This window comes from Ictidomys tridecemlineatus, chromosome 12 (genome assembly GCF_052094955.1).
Source record: "Ictidomys tridecemlineatus isolate mIctTri1 chromosome 12, mIctTri1.hap1, whole genome shotgun sequence".
Classification (NCBI taxonomy): domain Eukaryota; kingdom Metazoa; phylum Chordata; class Mammalia; order Rodentia; family Sciuridae; genus Ictidomys; species Ictidomys tridecemlineatus.
This window is the reverse complement of record NC_135488.1, coordinates 96,353,349-96,376,745: the sequence shown is the minus strand read 5'-3', so window position 1 is coordinate 96,376,745 and position 23,397 is coordinate 96,353,349. Positions and strand designations below refer to the sequence as shown.

Sequence of the window (23,397 nt, the reverse complement as noted above, 5' to 3'; positions counted from 1 at the left end):
GCGAGCGTGCTACCGCTTGAGCCACATCCTCAGCCCTTAATTTACTCTTAAAGTAAAAATGTTAGAGCATCTTGAACTATGAAGTAGACTTGTTGCAGAACTTCTTGACTGTGCCCCACTTAAAATTAGCAACCTTATGTACTGCTTACTGATGTGTAAGGTCAGTGTAGCAAGTTTTGATAGGCTAAATATTGGCTCCAAGATTGACTTAAACCTGCTAAGCATCCTGTGTTTTATTATTATCTAAGTGGTTTTATAAGCTGTAGCAAGTTGTCTTTCACCTTGGAGAGAATATACTGAAATGTTTTTTCTACTGAATTTCTATAAACTTGACCACAGTTGCAGGACTGTGAGTTTTTTCTGAAAACTATTTATCTTCTCTGTAAGTATCTTACTAAAGCATAAATTTCTAGTTAACTTTCTCCTTATCACCACCAGTGTAAGTGATCTGCAAGATGTTAGGATGATTAGAATTTCTGCAGATTACATTATGGATATGGTAAAGAACATGAGATAGAGTCCTGGGGTTAAGATTGTGAAGATCTATTGTTGTTCCTGCCAGGTAAAAGCAGACTTTTTGGGTAAGTCCTTAATATCAATATAGAAAAATATTTGATAGAACTATAACTGCCTACCAGAATCTAGGAAATTTGTTGATTTGCTTCAATAAAAATGCCTCATCTGGGACAGCACCTGCATTTGACTTTGCTGCCTGATAGTTTACAATCCAGGGTCATTCTTTAAACTCTATTTACATTCTGCATAGGCAAAACAGGCTAGTTAGATGGAGATGAGACTGGGTGATCACCATCATTATCTTTCAAGTCTCTTATAGACATATTAATCTCAGAAATTTTCATAGGAATATGGTAATGCTGTGGCATATCCTAGTGGAGAAGGATAATTCTAGTGATGGCCTCTTGACCTTTCCTACTTTAATGGTCCTCAGAGTGGAGCAAAGAGCTAATGTGCAGATTTTTCCAGTTGCTTTTTCTCTAGATCTTCCAATTAAGCATTCAGGAACTATAGAACTAACTACAGTGTGGTTTTGTAGACTTATAGTTCTCTGAGACAGCTTTGTGCCTAACTGTTAATCATACAATTGTTGTAAGTCTTTAGTTTGATGACCACATCATGTTTTAGGTCAGTTCAGAGCCACTTTCTTGTAATGCCTAAAAGACTTTTTCTCTAGTACAGTCACTTGTGGTGAATGCCCACAAGTCTCTTTGGCAAAAACTCTATAGAGTATGATTTATATTATATAGTTGGGGTATTGTCATAGTACCCCTTTTCAAGGGAAGGCAGCCTACCTTTCCATGAAGAGGCTTTGTATATATGAACAGGCTAGATATAGAAATCTGGTGAAATGTTCTTATTTTTTTATTATTTTGTGGCAGTTCAAGTCATATTTTTGGTCATAAGTTTTTCCAGTTACAAAGGTGTAAATAATAATTTGCTAGACTGCCTAGAGTATACTACACAGAGTGGAAAGCATTCCAACTTATCTAAGCACAAGATGTAAAGATGAAATTACTTTATAGACTTATTTCTTTGGGAGAGAAATATTTAGCTTTGCCTACCTATTTATCTAACTATTTATTGTAGTGCTGGGGATTGAATCCATGGCCTTGTGCATACAAGGCAAGTGTTCTACCAACTGAGCTATATTCCTAGTCTCATATTTAGCTTTTTTTAGTTCAGTTTTTTTCTTTTACTTTTTTTTCTAGCTGTGTGACTTCTTTAGTTATTAGAATATTAAATAATTGGGGGCTGAGGTTGTGGCTCAGTGGGAGAGTGCTTGCCTAGCATGTGTGAGTCACTGGGTTTGATTCTCAGAACCTCATAAATAAATGAATACAGGTCCATCAACAACAACAACAACAAAACAATATTAAATAATTGGGGGGCTGGGGTGATGGCCCAGCGGTAGAGCTCTGGTCTAGCACATGTGAGGCCCTGGGTTCGATCCTCAGTACCACATAAAAATAAATAAATAAAATAAAGGTATTGTTTCCAACTACTTCCAAAAAATAAAAAAAGTTTTAAAAAATAAATAAATAATTGGGATAGACGTTTATTGTATATTGTTTTTAGTGAATTTGGGCTGAAAATTCAAGTCTGTGTGACTTCAAAGCTTATGCCTTTAGCTACTACACTGGATTATGATGATGACAGCAACAAAAACGTATGCATGGGCTAGGGATATAGCTCAGTTGGTAGAGTGCTTGCCTTGCATGCACAAAGCTCTGGGTTCAATCCCCAGTACCACCACCAAAAAAAAGAAAAAAGAGAAAAAAAACAAACCCCCAAAGCATTTGTTAAGCTGGGCTGAATACTCATGTACACCAGTAATAGTAATTGTTCAAAAATATTCTTATGAATGGATATATCTGAGTGTGTACTTTGTTCTTTAATGTTATGTTTATACAAGGTGAATATGGAAAATGACAGATGCTTTTAGTACCATTTAATTGTGGTAGGATATAAAAGAAGATTGCCACCATTCAGTTTTAAACCATCTTTTTCAGGGTAATTAGTTGAGGTTTTATTAAAATTTTTAAAAAATTAAAAATAATTTAAATTGATAAATAATTATATATATTTATGGGATATGGTATGATATTTTGATATATGAATACATTGTGAAAAGATTAAATGGAACTAATTGATATTATCTTACCATTTATCATTCCTTTATGGTAAGAATGTTCAAAATCTGCTCTTCTAGCAGTTTTTGAAATATACATTATTATTTGAGCTCATCATGTTCTAATGTCACTGAAATTTATTCTTTGACACTTTGTACCCTTTGACCAACATCTCTATACACCCACCTCAGCTTCTGGTAACTACCCATCTACTCTCTGCTTCTAGGAGTTAAACTGTTTTGGGTTCTGCATTTGAGATCATGCAGTATTTATGTTTCTATGCCTGGCTTATTGCATTTAACATAATGTCCTCTTGGTTTCTCCATGTTGTCACCAATGGCAGAACTTCCTTCTTAACTGCTGTATTCTGGAGTACTACATTTTTTTAATTGTTCATCTGTTGTGGACAGTTTGCTTTCGTGTTTGACTTGTTTCAATAAGAGGTTTTTTTTTTTTTTTTTTTTTTTAACATAACAGTAAGCTCCTTCTGTCAATAATAAACTAATGTAGTAAACCTATTTGAGATTGATAATCTTATCAAATAAAGAATTAGGTTAAGTCGTGATTTTTGGTTAAATTGTTACGTATGTTTCCTTTGCTTATTTTCTTTCAGTGGGCCACAGTTACATTTCATCTTCCTCATCATGTGTTGAAGTCCATTGCCAGTGCCATTGTAAATGAACTCAAGAAAATAAATCAAAATGTTGCTGCCTTACCTGTGGCGTCCTCAGTGATGGACAGATTGTCTTACCTCTTACCTAGTGCACGTCCAGAACTTGGAGTGGGGCCAGGCCGTTCTGTAGACAGGTATGAGTTTTGCTTACAAAGAGAGGTGATAGATTGAATTTTTAGTTTTTGGATTAACTAAAAATTACTATCATATGATTATGATAAAAAAGGTTAAAAATATTTTGAAAACTTGATTCGTATAAACAAAGTCATCGTAACTATGCAAAATGTAAGAATTACTTTGCTATTGATAAAATATTGTGCCCTTTGAGATAATTTTTAAATTTTAACAAATTTAAAAACTGATTAAAAACAAAATGTTGTTAGCTATTATTTTCTAAAGAAAAACAATGAAGAATTAATATCTGTCCTTTCCTGGATTCAAACAGTATTGTAAAAATCATAGCTCAGTGATCATTTTCTTCAGGAGATTTATTGAGGCTCTGTTTTGTGTGAAATGAAAGAAAGAGCATTTCTTTAACAACTTAAATGATGTGCTATTTGAAGTGATATCTATCAGTTTTAGCTGAGCAGAGTAGCAGTGAGATGTAATCCCAGCTTCTTGGAGGCTTAGGGAATAGTAGCACATATTTGAGGCTCGCCTTACCAATTTAGCAAGACCCTGTCTCAAACAAAAAGAAAGGGAGGGGAAAAAAAAGAAAAGGGAGAAATAAAAGAAAAAAAAAAAAGGAGGTGTGGGGGACAAGTGATAGATATATAGCCTAAAGTGGTAAAGTGCCCTGGATTCCATCCCTAGTGGGTACTAAAGTTTAGATATGCTTTACTGTAGTATAAAATGTAACAGGTCTTTTTTTTTTTTTTTTTTTGGTACCAGGAATTGAACTTGGGGGCACTCAACCACTAAGCCACATCTCTAGTCCCCTTTTTTTTTGTATTTTGGAGAGAGTCTCACTGAGTTGCTTACTGCCTCTCCTTGTTGAGGCTGGCTTTGAACTTGCCTTCCTACTGTCTCAGCCTCCCGACTGCTGGGATTACAGGTGTCTGCCACCATGCCTGGCTAAAATGTAACGATTTTCATTAGATACATGTTCACATCTGCTTTTTTCATGTAGCATTTTACATGTGCACATTTCCATTGAATGGGATTTGAAACTATCTAGGCATTTAAAAATATTATTTTTGTAGTTGTAGATGGATAACATCTTAATTTTGTTTTTTTTTCATGCAGTGCTAAGGATTGAACCCAGAGCCTCACACATGCTAGGCAAGCTCTTTGCCACTGAGCCACAACTCCAGCCCTTATATGCATTTTTGTGAAGTAACTCATGCTATGCTGATGTTACCAAAGGCACTATCAAATGAATTCACTTTAAAAAATTAAAAAATAATTTTTTTTTTTAGTTGTAGATGGACACAATACCTTTATTTAAACTGTGGCAAAATTAATAGTTTATCTTTTGGCAAACTGTTACTTTGCTTAGTTTTCCTATTTGTGTTTGTTAAATGGTTTTTTTTTTTTTTTTTTTTAAGAGAGAGAGAGAATTTTTAATATTTATTTTTTAGTTCTCGGCGGACACAACATCTTTGTTGGTATGTGGTGCTGAGGATCGAACCCGGGCCGCACGCATGCCAGGCGAGCGCGCTACCGCTTGAGCCACATCCCCAGCCCCTGTTAAATGGTTTTATTACATAAATGACTCAGTAATTACATTAACTATCAAGAAGAATATTATATTCTAGAGCAATATTGCAGTCTCTCTCTTTTTGGACAAAATATAGAGATTGTTGCTTTTAAATTGAGTATCAGGTGATAATTGATATACCTGTCCATGAAATATGCTTTAGAATATGTTTGGAAATGGGAGAAAGAAAAAAAATACATAACTTGAACAAGCTTTTCTTATCTAAGAGCAATGCCTATAGTGACATAAAACATGCATCCCTGCAGAACTATTTTCTTTGCACATAGTTGCAGGGTTTCTTTTTAAAGAAGCTGTGATAAATGTCATATTTTGGGAAATGCATTCATCAGATAGGATTTTCATTGTTTTTGGGAATGTTAAAATGTCCTGAGTACTAATTTTTTTGGGGGGTACCAGGGATTGAACTTAGGGATATTCAACCACTGAGCCACATTCCTAGACCTTTTTTGTGTGTGTTTTATTTATAGATAGGGTCTCATTGAATTGCTTAGCGCCTCGCTTTTTGCTGAGGCTGGCTATGAACTCATGATCCCCCTGCCTCAGCTTCCCGAACTACTGGGATTATAGGCATGCGCCATGGTGTCCAGCTCCAAATACTAATTTAATGTAGTGTTTGTTTCGTTAAAAATGAATTACAGGGGGCTGGGGCTTGCCTCGCACACATGAGGCACTGAGTTCAATCCTCAGCACCACATAAAAATAAATATAGTAGGTCCAAAAAAACCCAAAAGTGTTAAAAAAATGCAGAATCTTATGAGGACTTATTTTTTTTTTTTTTGCTACCGAGGATTGAATCCAGTGGCACTTAACTACTGAGCCACACCCCTAACCCTATTTTTATTTTGAGCAGCGTCTCACTTATTTGCTTAGGGCCACAGTAAGTTGCTGAGGCTGGCTATGAACTTGTGATCCTCCTGCTTTAGCCTCCTGAGTCTTTGGAATTATAGGCATGCACCATTATGAGGACTTTGATGAACTTAGGTCTGTTGAAGGTTGAGTTAGAGTCTAGTGGTAGTATAAGTAAATGAGACTGGTTTTGTGTTCTAGGAGCAATTCTGAAGATTTATAACCTGTGAATGAAAATGGTTTTCTAACCCATAAGATTTTTTTTTTTTAAATAATAGATTGAACCCAGGGCCTTGTGCATGTTTGACAAACCCTGAACCATTAAGACCTCCTTCTGCCTTTTTTTAAAAAAATTTTTAAGTTGTTGATGGACCTTTATTTTATTTATTTATACGTGGTACTGAGAATTGAACTCAGGGCCTCACACATGCTAGGCAAGTGCGGAGCCCCAGCCCCAGCCCTAGCCCATCCTTCTACCCTTTTTAAATCCAGAGTACAATTATGTGTAAATATAAGCTCGCTAGTAATATTATAGAAAACTGTGTACTAATTAATTTGAGGGAAGAATTTAAGAGAACTATGTATTTGGTCTCTTTTTGACGACTTTTACCTCTTTGTCCTTTTTTCCCCCTTGCTGTTACCAGTTACAAGTTTGTGTTAGGAAGAGTAACTTGTTCTTATCAGTAATTTCTTACTTGAATCCCTTTGGACTTGACTTTAAAAAGTCAAAGTATTAAAAAATACACTTGTGTTTTTTAAGTTATAGTTTAGTTCCAAGTAAGCTAGTATATTTTAATATGAAAACCTGTGAGGATTTAATTTTTTGATAAATCCCTGGAGGTACTGTTTTTCCTGGGAAAGGATTTCTATGGTCAAAGAACAGAAAATTGCTTTCTACTTAAAAAAACAAAAGGGCTAGGGTTGTGGCTTAGTGGTAGATTGATTACCTAGCATGTGTGAGGCATTGGGTTTTATCCTTAGCACCACATAAACATAAATGAATAAAAATAAAGGTATTGGCCAGACTCAGTGCTGCATGTGTATAATCCTAGCGGCTTGGGAGGCTGAGGCAGGAGGCTCATGAGTTCAAACCCAGCCTCAGCAAAAGCAAGGTGCTAAGCAACTCAGTGAGACCCTGTCTCTAAATAAAATACAAAACAGGGTTATGAATGTGCTTCAGTGGTTGAGTGCACCTGAGTTCAATCCCTAGTACCCCCAACCCCAAAATAAGTGAAGGTATTGTGTCCATCTAAAATTAAAACAACAACAACAACAATAACAAACGAAAAGCAAATCAAAATAACACTTCCTCAGTATATTTGAGGGAAAAAACTCACTATTACTTTGGTTGCAGTTTAATTCAATTATGCAAAACTTGGCATGTGTTGAAAGCATGGGGCTTTCTGCCTTTTCATTTTCACATTTTCTGTTTTCTGCTTGCTAATTGCTTAAAATTGGTTAATTTAGTCTACCTGTGGAATCATTTAACAGCAATACCCACTGATCAGATTTTGTTTTTCCCTACTCTGTTTAAGAGAAAGTCCTAAAGTGATCATTTTTAGTTTAAAATTTAAATTTATTCAGTAGACCATTTCCAGTTTTTGTTGAACTCTGAAAAATGTTTCTGCATGTTAAATAGGAGTTTCTCTATATTTTGATGCCTAAGTTCAATTATATGATGTATGTTTACTTTTAGATCATTGATGTATAGTGAAGCTAATAGACGGGAGACATTTACCTCATGGCCTCATGTAGGCTATAGGTGGGCACAACCAGATCCCATGGCTCAAGCTGGATTTTATCATCAGGTAAGAAACACTATCAAAAATATTTTTTTCCATATGCCATTGTCATCTTCAGTAAAGTAATCAACATTTTAGTAATTTTTTCAAAAACTTATTTTGTGTACTCTAGATATGTGCCTGTTTGTATACATATACATATATGTAAGTTTTGATTATGATGTATAACCTTTGTATGATGTTGACTGGCAATAATATTTCCTGTGTTCTGTATTGCTTTTGAAAAGGAAAAATCTATTGTTAAAAGTAACTAAAAATTTAATTACTTCATATTTAAGTATTTTCTTTTAAATTTGATATAAAATTTAAGCACCAAATTGGCAGTATTTTCTGGACTTGCTTTTTGGAAAATATTCCTTTGGATAAGTATTTTATTTTTAGATTTTGACTTGCATTCATAACAATAGTAGAAGCTTAGGGTAATGACAGTTGCTCTTGGAATTTAAATTTTGAGATAAAAATTATTCATATACCAGATAATTATAGAGGCAGCATTGCTGATGGTACAGTACAACAGTTATTGAACAGTTGTTTAAGAAGTTATGTAGGCATTTATTCCAGTGTTGTAAGGGTATATATGCAGTTTTTTTGTGTGTGTTGAGAGAGGAACAATTTAGTCAAGAAAAACAGTTGTATTCAGGAAAAGAGGGGTGTACAATGTAGTGATTAGCATGATAGAAAGATATGAGGATGGGGCATTATAGAAATCTTCACTGAACTGAAGTAGAGGGAAGGCAAGAAAAATTATTTTAGCTTCTTTCAAGTAATAGTGTATTTCAGCTGTGTAGTATAGAATGACTTACCATTGATTTACTAAGAAATGTCAATTTGTGTAAAACATGCTTATTTAACTGTAGAATTCAGGAAATATTTGTTATAGCTATTTCACAGAGATTTAGAAAGATGATTATTCTTTTTATTCTAATATTCAAGTGTTTTGAATACCTTAATGGAAACCCCCAAACATGTATTGCATGTTTTCTTCAAAGTTGGTCAAATTTCTAGTAAAAATAAGTTTGGAGCTGGGTGTCATGGCACATACTTGTAATCCTAGGGGCTCAGGAGGCTGAGGTAGGAGGATCATGAGTTCAAAACAGCTTTAGCAAAAGCGGGGTGCTAAGTGACTCAGTAAGATCCTTTCTTTAAATAAAATACAAAATAGGGCTGGGAACGTGGCTCAGTGGTCAAGTGCCCCTGATTTCAATCCCTGGTAACCCCTCCCCCCCCCAAAAAAAGTAATATTGGAGACTGGTCAGTTAGAATCTCTGTATTTTTCCTATAATAAGTATTGAATGTGCACATTTTTTTCCTAACAGCTTACCTTCTAATTTGGTGTTATTTTCGAAGTCTCTATTGGGCTGGGGATGTAACTCAGTAATAGAGTGTGTCCTTTATGTGCACAAAGCCCTGGGTCAGTCCCCAGTACCACTGTCCATGTTATCCCCCCCGCCCCAAGATAAAAAGGATCTCTCTTAAGGGCTGCCCTGTTATTTTTTTCATTTGGGTTATTGTTCATTATAATTCGTCTCAGAAAAGAGATCAAAATTTTCCTATAATCTTCTGCCTGTGTTAGGGACTGATATTTTTAGTCTCTTAAAATGTGTAATAAATTCTACTGATTATTCTTAGTCTCTTAAAATGTGTAATAAATTCTATCTATAAAGTAAGTGCTCAAATATGTATATATTTATTTATGGTCCTGGAGATTGAACCCAGGTGTACCTAACCACTAGTCACATCCCCAACCCCCTTTCTTAAATTTTTTAATTTTAGTTGTAGTTGGACACAATACCTTTATTTTCTTTATTTATTTTTACATGGTGCTTAGGATTGAAACCAGGGCCTTGCATATGCTAGGCAAGTGCTTTACCACTGAGCCACAACCCCAGGTCCCCCAACCCTTTTTAAAATATTTTATTTAGAGACAGGGTCTTGCTAAGTTGCTTAGTGCCTTGCTAAGTTGCAGGGGCTGGCTTTGAACTTTCTATCCTCTTGTCTGAACCTCCTGAGCTGCTGGAATTGCAGATGTGTACCACTGCACCCAGCTCAAATATATTAATATTGGTTTTCAGTTATAATTGAAGTCATGTTTTGTCATCAGAATTTTATATTTTTGAGTACTGACTGTATAGAAGCAAAATTTTTAAACATATATAGATATATGATATGCCTATATATTTATTTTAATTATTAAATTATAATTTATATGGTAGTTTTTATCATTAATAGAAATACTTGTTGAAATAAATATTATAAAATACTTAATTTTTTATATGTATATATTAAAATCTGACTGAAATATATAGCATTTTGTTACATATATCTTAAAGAATATTGGATGAAGTAGGTCAACTAGCTTGATTTTCCTTTGTTCTTACATATTTGTTTCAAAATCGGTTTTTATAAATAAATTGTACTAGTTCTTTTCATACACAGCACTGTAATTCAAATACTTAAGTAGTACAAATATAGGGTAGTAGGTCAGGAATTGAGTATGTGTGTGCTTTCATGTTTGATTTTGTGATTATTTTCTGATGAAACACTGCTTTTCATATAAAATGTCTAATTCTTAAACTTTTGGAGTTTCAGTAAGTTGTTCGGACCTGATAGTATAGGCTACCTCAGTATAGAGTTTTACTTAAAATTAAGAACTCTTAAGAAAGAGTTTGTATTAAAAAGCTATTTAAATAATGATTATTAATCTTTTCTGTGTGGGTGTCTGTCTGTGTTTGTCTGCCTCTCTCTTTCTCCCTTTCTTTCTCTCAATGATTTTGCAGCCTGCCTCATCTGGAGATGATAGAGCCATGTGTTTTACTTGTAGTGTGTGTCTCGTTTGTTGGGAACCAACTGATGAACCTTGGTGAGTCTAATTTTTCTAAGCCTATAATTACAGGCTGTTAGTTGTATAGATGTACTTATTAATTTTAATTTTCTGGGTTGATATAAAATAATCTTGAAATTTTACTGCATTTCATTTTTGCCATTGTTCTAAGAGAATGAGATGGCCCTGTCTATATTCTATCACATCATTTGGCATACAGTGTCTCTGAAGCCTATTCTTTTTTTTTTTTTTTTAATGACTACATGACAATTTTTTTAAAGAGAGAGAGATAAATTTTTAATATTTATTTTTTAGTGTTTTGGCGGACACAATATCTTTTGTTTTTTTGTATGTGATGCTGAGGGTCGAACCTGGGCCGCACGCATGCGCGCTACCGCTTGAGCCACATTCCCAGCCCCATGAGGCAATCTCTACATGGGAGAAATGCCAAATAGAACTAGGCTGTGGCCAAAAACTAGGTAAAATGAACTCTAGAGTGATTAACTTGAGCAGTTTAATCTCTAATCTGTTGAGGGAATCTGTAAGTAGGCAATCCCATTGAGGAGGACCTTATAGTATGTGTGTTTAATTTTGATGTAATTTTAGGGTGTATCTGATGTCTTCAAATTCTGATGCATGCAATTTTAGAACCTGGATAATTAGAAGTTATACTTTGGAACCTCATTTTCACTATTCTGAGGCTTTATTAATAGAAATAATAATAATAATAGCAAATATTAACGTGTGTGTGTGTGTGTGTGTGTGTGTGTGTGTGTGTGTGTGTGTTTAATACTGGGGATTTAACCCAGGAGCACATTATCACTGAGCTTCATTCCCTAGCCCTTTTTATTTTTTATAAATTTTGAGACAGGGTCTCACTAAGTTGTTTAGGGCTTTGCTGAGTTGTTGAGGCTGGCCTTGAACTTGTGAGCCTCCTCTCTCAGCCTCCTGAGTCACTGGGATTACAGGAGTGCACTACCATGCCCGACCAACTTTGTATATTTTTAATTCATTTAATTTTTACATTGATCTTTGTAGTATGTATTATTATCATCTCCATTTTATATGAGAGATCTGAGAATATTCCCTAATTATAGTCACTCTGTTAGATAGGAATTACCATTTTAAAATGAAGAACATATCATTTGCTCAAGGACAAATGGGTAGTAAGTGATTGAACCAGTTTTTTGTTTTAAGATGTCATTTTGTACTAAAATTAATAGTCTCTGAATGTTCATCAGCTGGTGTGAATGAAGTGAAACTGGTAAAGCCTATACATTTGGATCAGTCTGAACTGGAAAATACTATATGAGAAATTCATGTTGCATTATTTACAGACTTAATTGACCAACTTCAGATTTAAGTTTTTGTTTGGGACTCATTTCTTTCTATAGAAGCAAGCAGGCTTTTTGCCTGTCTGTCACACATGCTCCATTTAAATATATATACATATGTGTTTGTGTTCATGTATATATGTGTGTGTGAGTGTGTATATGTATATATAATTTCTAAAGACAGTCATCAAAAAGTTACTTAACCTTTACTTGAAGAATTATACCATGACTTTATAGAATATAATCTTGTAAATTTTTCTGTGGGAAAGTGGATTTAAATTTTCTACTTGGGCTGGTCAGAATCCTTTTTTTAGCAGCAGGGTCAGGGGTATTATCAGGGATTGATTGCCTTGATGATTCCCCTTCTTCTTTGCTCTAAATTTGGGGATTCCTCAAACCCAAGAAGTTTATGGGGTCTCTGAATGCCTGGAGTCATGCTCTGAATGGATGGAAAGGGATTGGCAGAGGCTGCATATCTGAGCTGGGGCACTTTTTGAATTTATAAGGGAGAGAAGGGACAATCTGAAAGGGGTAATGCCACTCTCCTATTTTGATGATAGGATTAATAGTTACTTTGGAGGGAGATTGAATTCTTAAAAAGAAAAAAAGAATTACGTAATAATTCTGCCTCTACTTATCTGCCCTAGGGAATTAATTGCCTTAATATGCATGGAGGCATAAAATAAATGGCTATTGTAGCAAAAAACTGGAAGCATCTTTTTTTTTAAATTGATTTTATTTTTTAAATACATGACAGTGAAATGCATTCTTAAATGCCCATCAGGAGTGGAATAGCCAAATAAAATATAATGTGTTCATATGATAGACATGATCCAACAATTAAAAGGAATGAACACTGTGATATTTGTTAACAATCTCCAGTAACTTTCCAATATATTATTTAAAAAATATTTTTTAGTTGTTGATGAATCTTTATTTATTCATTTATTATATGTGGTGCTGAGAATTGAACCCAGTATCTCACACATGCAAGGCGAGTGCTTTACCACTGAGCCACAATCATAGCCCTCTAATACATTCTTGTATCAAGGAAATGATTATAGAATGATTTGTATAATGACATTGATTTATTTAAAGTAATCAAAAACCCTTTGTGTACATATATATGTAGACTTATATATATATTAATGTTTATTTTTTAGATGTAGATGGACACAACACAATGCCTTTATTTTTATTTGGTGCTGAGGATCAAACCCAGGTCCCACCCATGCAAGGTGAGCGCTCTACTGCTGAGCCACAATCCCAGCCCATATAAAAATATTTTAAAGGGGCTGGGGTTGTGGCTCAGTGGTAGGGCACTTACCACGTGTGAGGCACTGGGTTTGATCCTCAGCACCAAATTAAAAAATAAATAAATAAAGCAAAGTTTAAAAAATATTTTAGAAATATATAAGTTGGTTGGTCCTGGTGGCTCATGTCTGTAAACCTAGCTACTTGGGAGTCTGAGACAGGAGGATTACAAGTTTGAGCCAAGCCTGAGCAATTTATCAAGACCTTGTCTCAAAATAAACTAAACTAAAATAAAAATGGGCTGGGAATGTAGCTCAGTGGTAGATTACCTACAAGTTCAATCCCTATTTCATAAACAATAGCAATAAAAAAATGTCAGTTGAATTCATAATAATGGTTACCTGGACTTGGGATAGGGGATGACTAGGATAAGATAACTGAAGTTCTGGACTGGGTTGTAGCTCAGTGATAGAGTGCTTGCCTCCCATGTGGAAGGCACTCGGTTCAATCCCCAGCACCACATAAAAATAAAAGTATTATTTTCATCTGCAACTGAAAAAATATTAAAAAAGAAATAACTGAAGTTCATTTGGCTTTATTTTATATAGTCATGTGTAACTTGTATAAGTAACATTTTAATAAAGAAGTTAAACCTCAGGGAAGATGAAAGGGTGAAAAATACATTGGAATTTAGCTTGGAGGGAATTTGGTCCAAATATGTGCTTGGCAGTGAAATGTGAAAGGATTTATGGAAGACATCTGAATTTCAGTTTACCCTGAATTTGTATGTAGATACAGGTTAAGTTGTAGTTGCCATATAAAAAGAAAAATGTATACCCTAAGTAATACCATGTTTTATGAGGGGGATTTTCTTTTTCTCCCTTTCTTTGCTATGGAAATATACAAGTGGGTAAGGGAAAAAGGTTATTTTTTTTTTTAAAGTAATAGGATCCTGACATTTCAAATACCTTATAATTAAAACTAATCAAAGTAAAAAAGTGGGCAGGGAAGCATGCAAGAGAAAAACGAAAACTAGAAAGAAATAATAAAGAAGTCACAAAGTTGGACAGATAATTTTTTTTGGTACTGGGGATTGAACTCAGAGGCTCTGACTTCTGAGCCACATCCCCAGCCCTATTTTATATTTTATTTAGGGTCTCACTAAGTTGCTTAGTGCCTTGTTAAGTTGTAGAGGTTGCCTTTGAACTTACCATCCTCCTGCTTCAGGGGAGCCACTGGGATTACAGGCCTGTGCCACTGCTCCAGGTTTTGAACAGATAATTTTTGAGTGTTAAAAGTTGATTCTGCTTTGAGTATTTGAAAAAATTCAAGTCATTATACCAGGTCTTGTTTTGCATTCCTAACCATTTTTAAAATTCTTAAATGTTATGTTTCTTTATGGTTTTCTAGTAAACTAATTTAACATTTTAGTTTTGTGCAATAAGCAGTTACTTGAAAGAAATACAGTTGTGTATCTCTATTTGTGGGGATTGGTTCTGGGACCCTCTGTGAATACCAACATCTAAGGCTGCTCAAGTCCCTTTTTATTCACATATAATCTATTTACATTCTTACATGTAATTTTAAATTATTTTCAGATTACTTATAATATTTATATAACGTTATTGATATGTAAATAGTTGTCAATCTGTGCCTTTTATGTGCCTTTTAAGGCTTAATCACAAGAAAAAAGTCTGAATATATTCAGTACTAATGCAGTTTTTTCCCCAAATGTTTTCTATCCACTGATGGTTAAATCCATAGAAGCAGATCCCATGGATATGGAAGTCAGCCTGTAGTGTATACTTTCTGAACATCAGAAATTTATAACATCTGAACCTCTTTTAGGTTTTTTGAAAAGGAATTTTATTTATGAGTTACTTGCCTGATTGTGTCTTACAATGAATATGAAAGGTATATTTTTGTGTTTTAATATGTAATTTTATCCATATACTTGTTATTTAAATATTTTTTATCTGTATTCTTAAGAGATCTCTGTTTTCAGAGCGTTAGTAAAAACTTTTTGACAGTAATTCCATTTATTGAGTTTTGTTTACTAGAAACTTTGTGATATAAGTTGCATTTATTGATATCCTACAATATGTGATTTATAGTTGTGGTGGAGAATTGTAGGAAACCATTTTGAAGTAATATGAGGAGTTTAGACTGTTTTATCAATATGCTAATATAGCATGAATTATAGTACTGGTTTCTCAGTTTCCTTTGAGACTGACTTTTTGTGACTTGAGTTTTTTACAAAAAAGGAGCTGATCCTGAAGTTCTATTTTTTTTCTAATAAGTCTTATTTACTTTTTTTAGTCACACATGACAGTAGAATATATTTTGACATTTATGTGGAGTTCTGTTTTAATGTACTAGTTTAACTGCTTCGTTTTTCAGTAATCTTTTTATTTCTTAATCTGTGTACAGGTCGGAACATGAGAGACATTCTCCAAACTGCCCATTTGTTAAAGGTGAGCACACACAGAATGTGCCATTGTCAGTCACACTTGCAACAAGTCCTGCACAGTTTCCTTGTACGGATGGAACTGACAGAATATCTTGCTTTGGGTCTGGGAGTTGCCCCCATTTTCTAGCAGCTGCAACAAAACGAGGAAAGATCTGCATATGGGATGTTTCTAAACTCATGAAGGTATGCTTTATTTTTGAAGTAACAGATTCATAATTGAAAAAAAAAATCAATTGTAAACTTAGGATTTTCATTTGTTTAGGTGCACTTAAAGTTTGAAATTAATGCCTATGATCCAGCAATTGTACAACAGCTTATTCTATCAGGAGAACCTAGCTCAGGAGTTGATTCAAGGAGACCAACTTTGGCATGGCTGGAGGATTCCTCTAGTTGCTCAGATATACCAAAATTGGAAGGAGATAGGTATGTGAATTTATTAGTAGTATTTATTTAGTAGTATTTATAAATGTTACAAGTTTTCTTTTTAAAAATTTTATGTTCTCATTGTTCTACCTAAAGAGGCATAGAATTTATCAAGATTATAAAATTTTTCAGAATCAGAAAATAAATGTCAGAATTTATCAAAATTAGAAAATAAATGTCTGGGGACTGGGACTGTAGCTCAGTGGTAGAGCACCTGCCTTGCACGTGTGAGGTACTGGGTTCGATCCTCAGTACCACATAAAAACAAATGAAATAGGGGTATTGTGTCCAACTACAACTAAAAAAAATAAATAAGTATTATTTAAAAAAAATGTCTGGTCAGAAAACTGAAACCTTTGATTCTCAAAGAGAAATTTTCATTCAGAAATACTGTGGCCTGTAACCTTTTTGTCTTTCTTATTTTCTGTCAGTTGGCAATAATTGCCATAAGAAAATAAAGTTGATTGATTGTGGGTGTCGCTCAGTGGTAAAAGCGTATGCTATGCAGGTACAATGGCCAGGGTTCAACCTTCATACCAAAAGTGCGGTGGGGGTGGGAAAAAAAGCATAAAAAAATCAAATCCTTGGATTAGATTTGTGATTCACTTTTTTAAAATTAAATCTTCTCATAGAGCAGTTGAAACAAATGATTTGTTTCTCATTTTTCATTAGCTCCTCAAAAATGGAAGTGAGGTTGTGTGTGGTGGTGCGCACCTGAAATCCCAGTGTCTTGGGAATCTGAGGCAGCAGGGTGGCGATTTCAAAGCCAGCCTCAGTAACTTAGCAAGGCCCTGTGCGACACAGTGAGACCCTGTCTCTAAATAAAATACAAAAGGAAAGAAAAAGGAAATAGGGCTGGGATTGTGGCTCAGCGGTAGAGCACTTGCCTAGCACATGTGGGGCCCTGGGTTCAATCCTCAGCACCATATAACAATAAATAAATAAAATAAAGGTATTGTGTTCAACTACAACTAAAAAATATTTTTTAAAAAAAGGAAATAAAATTTCACTAATGAAAGTGAAATGACGTTAGATAAAGCAAGAGGACCTAATTATTTAGAACAGTATACCATTAGTGAACAGGGAGTTGAGGCATCATAATCATTGATATAGAAACATTAAAATTGCTCTTCTAGATTCTCCTCTCAACTTCTCTGACAGGTAGCTGATTTTTGTGACTTTACTGATTTGTGTTGGGCAGGAGAATCAAATTAAAATCCCAGTTCACCCACTTGTTTTCTATGAACTTCTGCAGTTATGACTGTGTACTCGGCCTGGATCACACAACAATGTTTGTGTGATTTCCCAAGGAGGCAGTGAGCCAATCAGTTGATGATATTGATGATAAGCAATAGCTGCTATCACTGGTAAGAGGTTAGGTAGCAATGTGAAATGGAGGATGTTTAACTGTCATCAGATGTCTTTAGATACTGATGGTATCTACCAATTCATCTGCAGGGGCTTCTGTTGTTACTGATTGGTGCCACATTTATTCCGTGATTTATTATTTTACTTCACAATCCCTTTTGGTGGCATGTACTTCATTACGAAGTATGTAAAATTTTATTAATGGGAATTATTTTATTATTGGGAAATTAATTTAGAAAGATTATCACTGTCTAGTTCCTCTTTGGTAATAGCACGTGGAAATTATTGATAGTGGTGTGTGCTCGAGAACATACTGAATTAAAGCTTCGTGGATGTTCTCAGTTACAAATCCATGTGAGAGTGATGGGAAAGCAGCTTGCTTTTGTTGTGTGCGGTTAGTTACTTTTTTTTTTTTTTTTTTTGGTATTGGGGATTGAACTCAGGGGCACCCGACTGCTGAGCCTCATCCCCAGCTCTATTTTGTATTTTATTTAGAGACAGGGTCTCACTGAGTTGCTTACAGCCTCGCTTTTGCTGAGGCTGGCTTTGAACTTGTGATCCTCTTGCCTCGTCCTCCCCCGCCTAAATTATACTATTAAATTAGTTTATGAACAATGATTATCACTTAAAAAAACTAAAACAGAAACTTTGTTAAAATTATTTAGGTGAACCCCTCCCAAATTTCAAATGTTGCCTTGGTATGTAGTATCCCTAAGCGTTTTCAGTGGAGACCATGACTAGAAATCAAATAACATTATAAATGTCTCCGCATTTCAGACTTAAGTATATTATTTCAAAAGGGTAAAATTGCCCTTTCTTTTTTTTTTTTTAAGAGAGAGTGAGAGAGAGAGAGAGAGAGAGAATTTTTAATATTTATTTTTTAGTTCTCGGTGGACACAACATCTTTGTTGGTATGTAGTGCTGAGGATTGAACCCGGGCCGCATGCATGCCATGCGAGCGCGCTACCGCTTGAGCCACATCCCCAGCCCAAAATTGCCCTTTCTTTCTGCAAAATGCATCTTTTTGTTTTCATAATGAGGTATCAGAATTTTAGAAACCACTGTAAGATGTGCTGATTAAGAGAGTCCAGACAGAGCCCAATATTATGTTTGTTTTGTATGTAATGACCTGTTTTTTCTTGTTGGCTAACAGTGGAGAGAGAGAGGATAGAGGTCGATTCAAAGAGGGAGGCTGACAGTTTCATCGCCACTTGAGTGATGCTCAAAGGAGGGACTATTGTTGTGTTAACCTCTAACTTCTGAGTGTAATAGTTTGTCAAGGAGTTATTAGCAGCCTTTACAAAACAGAAAAACCCCACAAAATAAAAATGAAATGCATGTTGGTGTGAGTATGTGTACTTACACATGTATTTGTACAATTTTATTAGGTTTTAAAGTAACTTTTCTAAATTCAATAATAGAATAGTCCTTAAAATTTTACTTTTGCAAGCTTATGCTTAAATTTATTAACTGCTCCTCTGTACCCTTTTATTTGCCTAAATTATCACCAGTCACATAGTAGATTTCAAATCCCTAAATGTTATATTGATTCCTGTAAGTATCCACACCCTATTTCAGGTAGACATTTACTTAATGATTTATGGTGATTAAGACTTTATTATTTGTATTTCATTTCAAGCTAGTTTTAATAGTTTTTTATGTTATTTACATTTGAGATATATAGCAGTGATTTTAACATTACACTTTTGTTTTGATTTCTCATATGATGAATGTTTCTTATTGAATTCAGATTGTTTTTCATTTTTACTTTTAATTTAAGTGATGATTTACTGGAGGATTCAGACAGTGAAGAGCATTCCAGATCAGATTCTGTGACAGGTATGTAAAAATTATTAGATTATCTTTGTAAATCCTTCTATTTATTATTCTAGGTAAAGCTAAATACTGTTTAAGTCTGAATTTCTTAGTTAATGCAAACTCAAAATTTTCAGTAATTTGTGCAGAAAACCCAAATCTTTTTGTATCAGAAATCATTGATGTCTCTTCTTTGCTCTTTTTTTTTTTTTACAGTTTTAGTAATCTTTTTAAAATTAATTAATTAATTTTAATTAGGTATATAGGACAGCAGAATGCATTTTGATTCATTGTACACAATTGCAGCACACTTTTCATTTCTGATTGTACATGATATAGTGTCACACCATATGTGCAGTCATACATGTACCTAGGGTAATGATGTCCATTTCATTCCTGCCCTCATACCCCCTCCCCGCCCCCGCCTCTTACCCCATTGAAGTTCCTCCATTACCCTCACCTTCTTATGGATCAGCATCCACTTAAAAGAGAACATTCTGCTTTTATTTTTTATTTTTTGGGATTGGCTTACTTCGCTTAGCATGATATTCTCCAACTCCATCCGTTTACCTGCAAATGCCATAAGTTTATTCTCTTAAATGCTGAGTAATATTCTGTTGTGTATGTATACCACAGTTTATTTATCCATCCATCTACTGAAGGGCACCTAGGTTGTTTCCAAAGTTTAGCTATTGTGAGTTGAGCTGCTATAAACATTGATGTGGTTGATTACTATAGTATGCTAATTTTAAGTCCTTTGGGTATAGACTAAGGAGTGGGGTAGCTGGGTCAAATGGTGGTTCCATTCCAAGTTTTCTAAGGAATCTCCATACTGCTTTCCAGATTGGTTGAGAAATCTTGAATTAATGGTAAGTACATAGTGTATAATGTATTCTCTTAAATAAATGTAAAACTCTTTATTCTTAAAAGAAAAATATATGGAAAATAAATTTGAAAGTATCTATCAAGTGTACTAAATTTAGTACCAAGCATACTACATTTATCTATCTATCTATCTATCTATCTATCTATCTATTTATTTATTTAGTACTGGTGATTTAACCCAGCGGTGCTCTACCACTGAGCTACATCCTTAGGTTATTTTTATTTTGAGGCATGGAATTGCTAAATTAATGAGGGCCTTGCTCAGTTGCTGAGGCTGGCCTTGAATGTGCAATTCTTCCTGCATCAGCCTCTCAAATTGCTGGGATTACAGGTGTGTACCACCACACCCAGGTTAATGTTATTTTATAGGAAAGAATAATAGTGATTCTCAAATTAGTTTTATTATGTCAGAATTTATACTCCAACTCTGTTACTTATTGTCCAGTTGCATTTCCTTATATGTTAAACAGTGATTATTCATATTATTCATAGTTCTAGTCTTTAAATATATAACTGTAAGACTTAGAACATAGTACCTGAAAAGTAGCTAGTGTTTTAAAGAAATGACTATAAATAAGTTGTGGCTATCATTTAATGCCAAATGTCATGAACTAAGGATATGTGTAACTAAATAAATCTCTTTAGAAGAGATATGGTTTTGTGTAGTACAGTAGTTAAAAATTATGGTTATTATAGAGTAATACATGTTCTCTGAATTCTAATTTATCATGAAATCTTTTTGAAAGTGATTAACAAAAGGCTGGGCCACTTAAACTCTGTGGGTTTAAGATTTTCCTTTGTAATGTGAAGTGTTTGCATTAAATGTTCTTATTTTCTTTTTTTTCCCTTAAATTTTGATTCTGATTGTAACCTTTACATGCTCTAGCTTTGTTCTTTTTTTCTGGGTATAGTTCTTATAGATCTTAAAGGTCTTACTGTGTATATTTGTAATTAATAATAGATGTATTGTTTATTTTCTTATCCCTTTTCTAACTTTAGAATTTTTAAAATTATCTTTTGACTTCATTTGTCAGCACCTAGAAAAATTTTCACATTACTGTTGACTGCATATGGCAACACATCTTTAAGGGTTGAGAATGTTTTCTGTGTGTAGAATTAAAAGGTAGCTTTGAAAAGCGAAAAAAAAAAAAACCTTTCTGTTCAAAAATTGTAATTGCCTCAATTGAGAATTTTTAAGTAGCTCATTTTTTCATAAGAAACTATATTTCTTCTAAACTAATTTAGTTATCTTAAAAGACTTATTTGTAACTTTCTGGAGGCTTGTGGAGTAGCCATACATGTATCAGTTATTATGAAAGATGTGTTCCTTTTCCAAAATATCTAGAAAATTTATAAACTCTAGGTACTAATTTTCATTCAGTTGAATTCTGTTGTCTGAAGAATTGTTTAAAAAATGTGAGTGCAATCTAAGAGACTTCATAAGACATTTTTCAGTTGAAGATTAAGACTTTTAAAAGTAATTAAGCCAGTTGCTGTGGTGCACGTCCTTAATCCCAGTGGCTTGGGATGCTGAGGCAGGAGGATTGAGAGTTCAAAGCCAGCCTCAGCAACAGGCGAGACGCTAAGCAACTCAGTGAGATCCTGTCTCTAAAGTGAGATCCTGTCTCTACTCTAAAATACAAAATAGGGATGGGGACGTGGCTCAATTGTTAAGTGCCCCTGAGTTCAATCCCCGGTTACCCCCTCTCCCAGAAAAAAGGAGGTATCTAGATCATCTCAAAAAAATTTTGGTTTTGGAACACATACCAGCATTAAGAATACATGCCTTTTGACAAAGAGTGAGAATGTTTGACAGGAAGTCAAAGAAAAGTTTAAATTGAAGTTTGATTACTTTAGAAAGTTGCCTGCATAAAACTTTTGTATGGGGATTATTTGAAGAGGTAAGAAAGTTCAATAAGGTATAATGTAGTGTAGTTGTACTCCCTTTAATTAATGATTTCATTTTTTAGTAATAAAGTTTTTTTCCTTTTTTTTTTTTTTTTAGAGAGAGAGAGAATTCTTTTTTAATATTTATTTTTTAGTTATCGGCAGACATAACATCTTTGTATGTGGTGCTGAGGATTGAACCCAGGCCGCATGCATGCCATGAGAGCGCGCTACTGATCGAGCCACATCCCCAGCCCAGTAATAGAGTTTAATCTTTATTTTTTATGTGGTGCTGAGGATCACACCCAGTGCCTCACCCATGGTAGGCAAGCGCTCTACCACTTAGCTACAACCTCAGCTCTCCCTTTATTTTTATTGGTTCTTTTTAGTTATGTATGACAGGGGAATTCATTTTGACATAAAGGCATGGAATTTTGTTCTATTTCAATCCCTAGTACTTCCCCTTTCCCCCTACCTGTTCCCTTCCCCCTTCTCTACTGATCTTTCTGCTATTTATGTATAGTATTTTTTAAAAAATTAATGTCTTGTAGATGTACATGATGATGAGATTCACTGTGGTATATTTATATACATATACGGGAAGTTAGGTAGATTCATTCCACCATCTTTCCCTATCCATCCCTCCTTTATCCCTCCTTCCTTTTCCTTTATCTACTCTACTAATCTTTTTTCTCTTATTATTTTTTTTTCAAACGTCCTCGCCTGTGCTTTGGATTAGCTTCTGCATAATAGAGAAGACATTTGACCCTTGACTTTTTGGGACTGGCTTATTTCACTTAGCATGGTAGTATCTAGTTCCATCCATTTACCAGCAAATGTTAAAGGTTGTTCTTTATGGCCGAGCAATACGCCATGTGTGTGTGTCTGTAATATATATACATGTATATATCACACACACTATATTTTCTTTATCCATTTATCTATTGAAGGGCAGCTAGGCCTTTTTTGGTTATTGTGAGTGAGCTTCCTTTAAATGAACTGTAATTAGCAGATAGTACAGAAGATATGTGTATTTCATTCATTCATATATATGTTGTAGTTGAACACAGTACCTTTATTTTATTTATTTATTTTTATGTGGCGCTGAGGATTGAACTCGGCGCCTTGCACATTCTATAGGAGCGTTCTATCACTGAGCCACAATCCCAGCCCCTGTGTTTCACTTTAAAATGATAGATTTTGCAGAACTTTTTCTTTCTAGTTATTATTTGTTTCTAAGCTCAGATTAGAAGTAAATTTCACACAACTATAATTCACTGATAATCAGCATGATAGGATAAGAAAGAAGAAATGGTGCTTTGATTCCTAAGGAATAAAGAAAATTCAATCAAGATTATGATAATTTTTCTTAGATATTTTTCAAAGTATGTAAATGAGAGATACATCAGTAGTATTGGATGTCTTTTTGGTTTAGAATTAAAGTACAGAGA

The 23,397-nt window shown here is 34.3% G+C and overlaps 1 protein-coding gene across 18 annotated transcripts in view; it reads left to right on the top strand.

The window, feature by feature from the left end:
- Birc6 (baculoviral IAP repeat containing 6) overlaps positions 1-23,397 on the top strand; it is a 212,070-nt gene that overhangs the window by 29,064 nt on the left and 159,609 nt on the right. For all 18 annotated transcript variants that reach the window (XR_013429101.1, XM_078029413.1, XM_078029415.1 and 15 more), the window contains exons 4-9: positions 3,262-3,455; positions 7,584-7,695; positions 10,467-10,549; positions 15,529-15,751; positions 15,831-15,991; positions 19,140-19,198. Coding sequence is in view for 17 of the 18 variants with exons in the window: in XM_078029413.1 (XP_077885539.1) it covers positions 3,262-3,455; positions 7,584-7,695; positions 10,467-10,549; positions 15,529-15,751; positions 15,831-15,991; positions 19,140-19,198 (832 nt within the window). In the remaining variant the exon portion in view is untranslated. The remainder of the gene's footprint in view (positions 1-3,261; positions 3,456-7,583; positions 7,696-10,466; positions 10,550-15,528; positions 15,752-15,830; positions 15,992-19,139; positions 19,199-23,397) is intronic.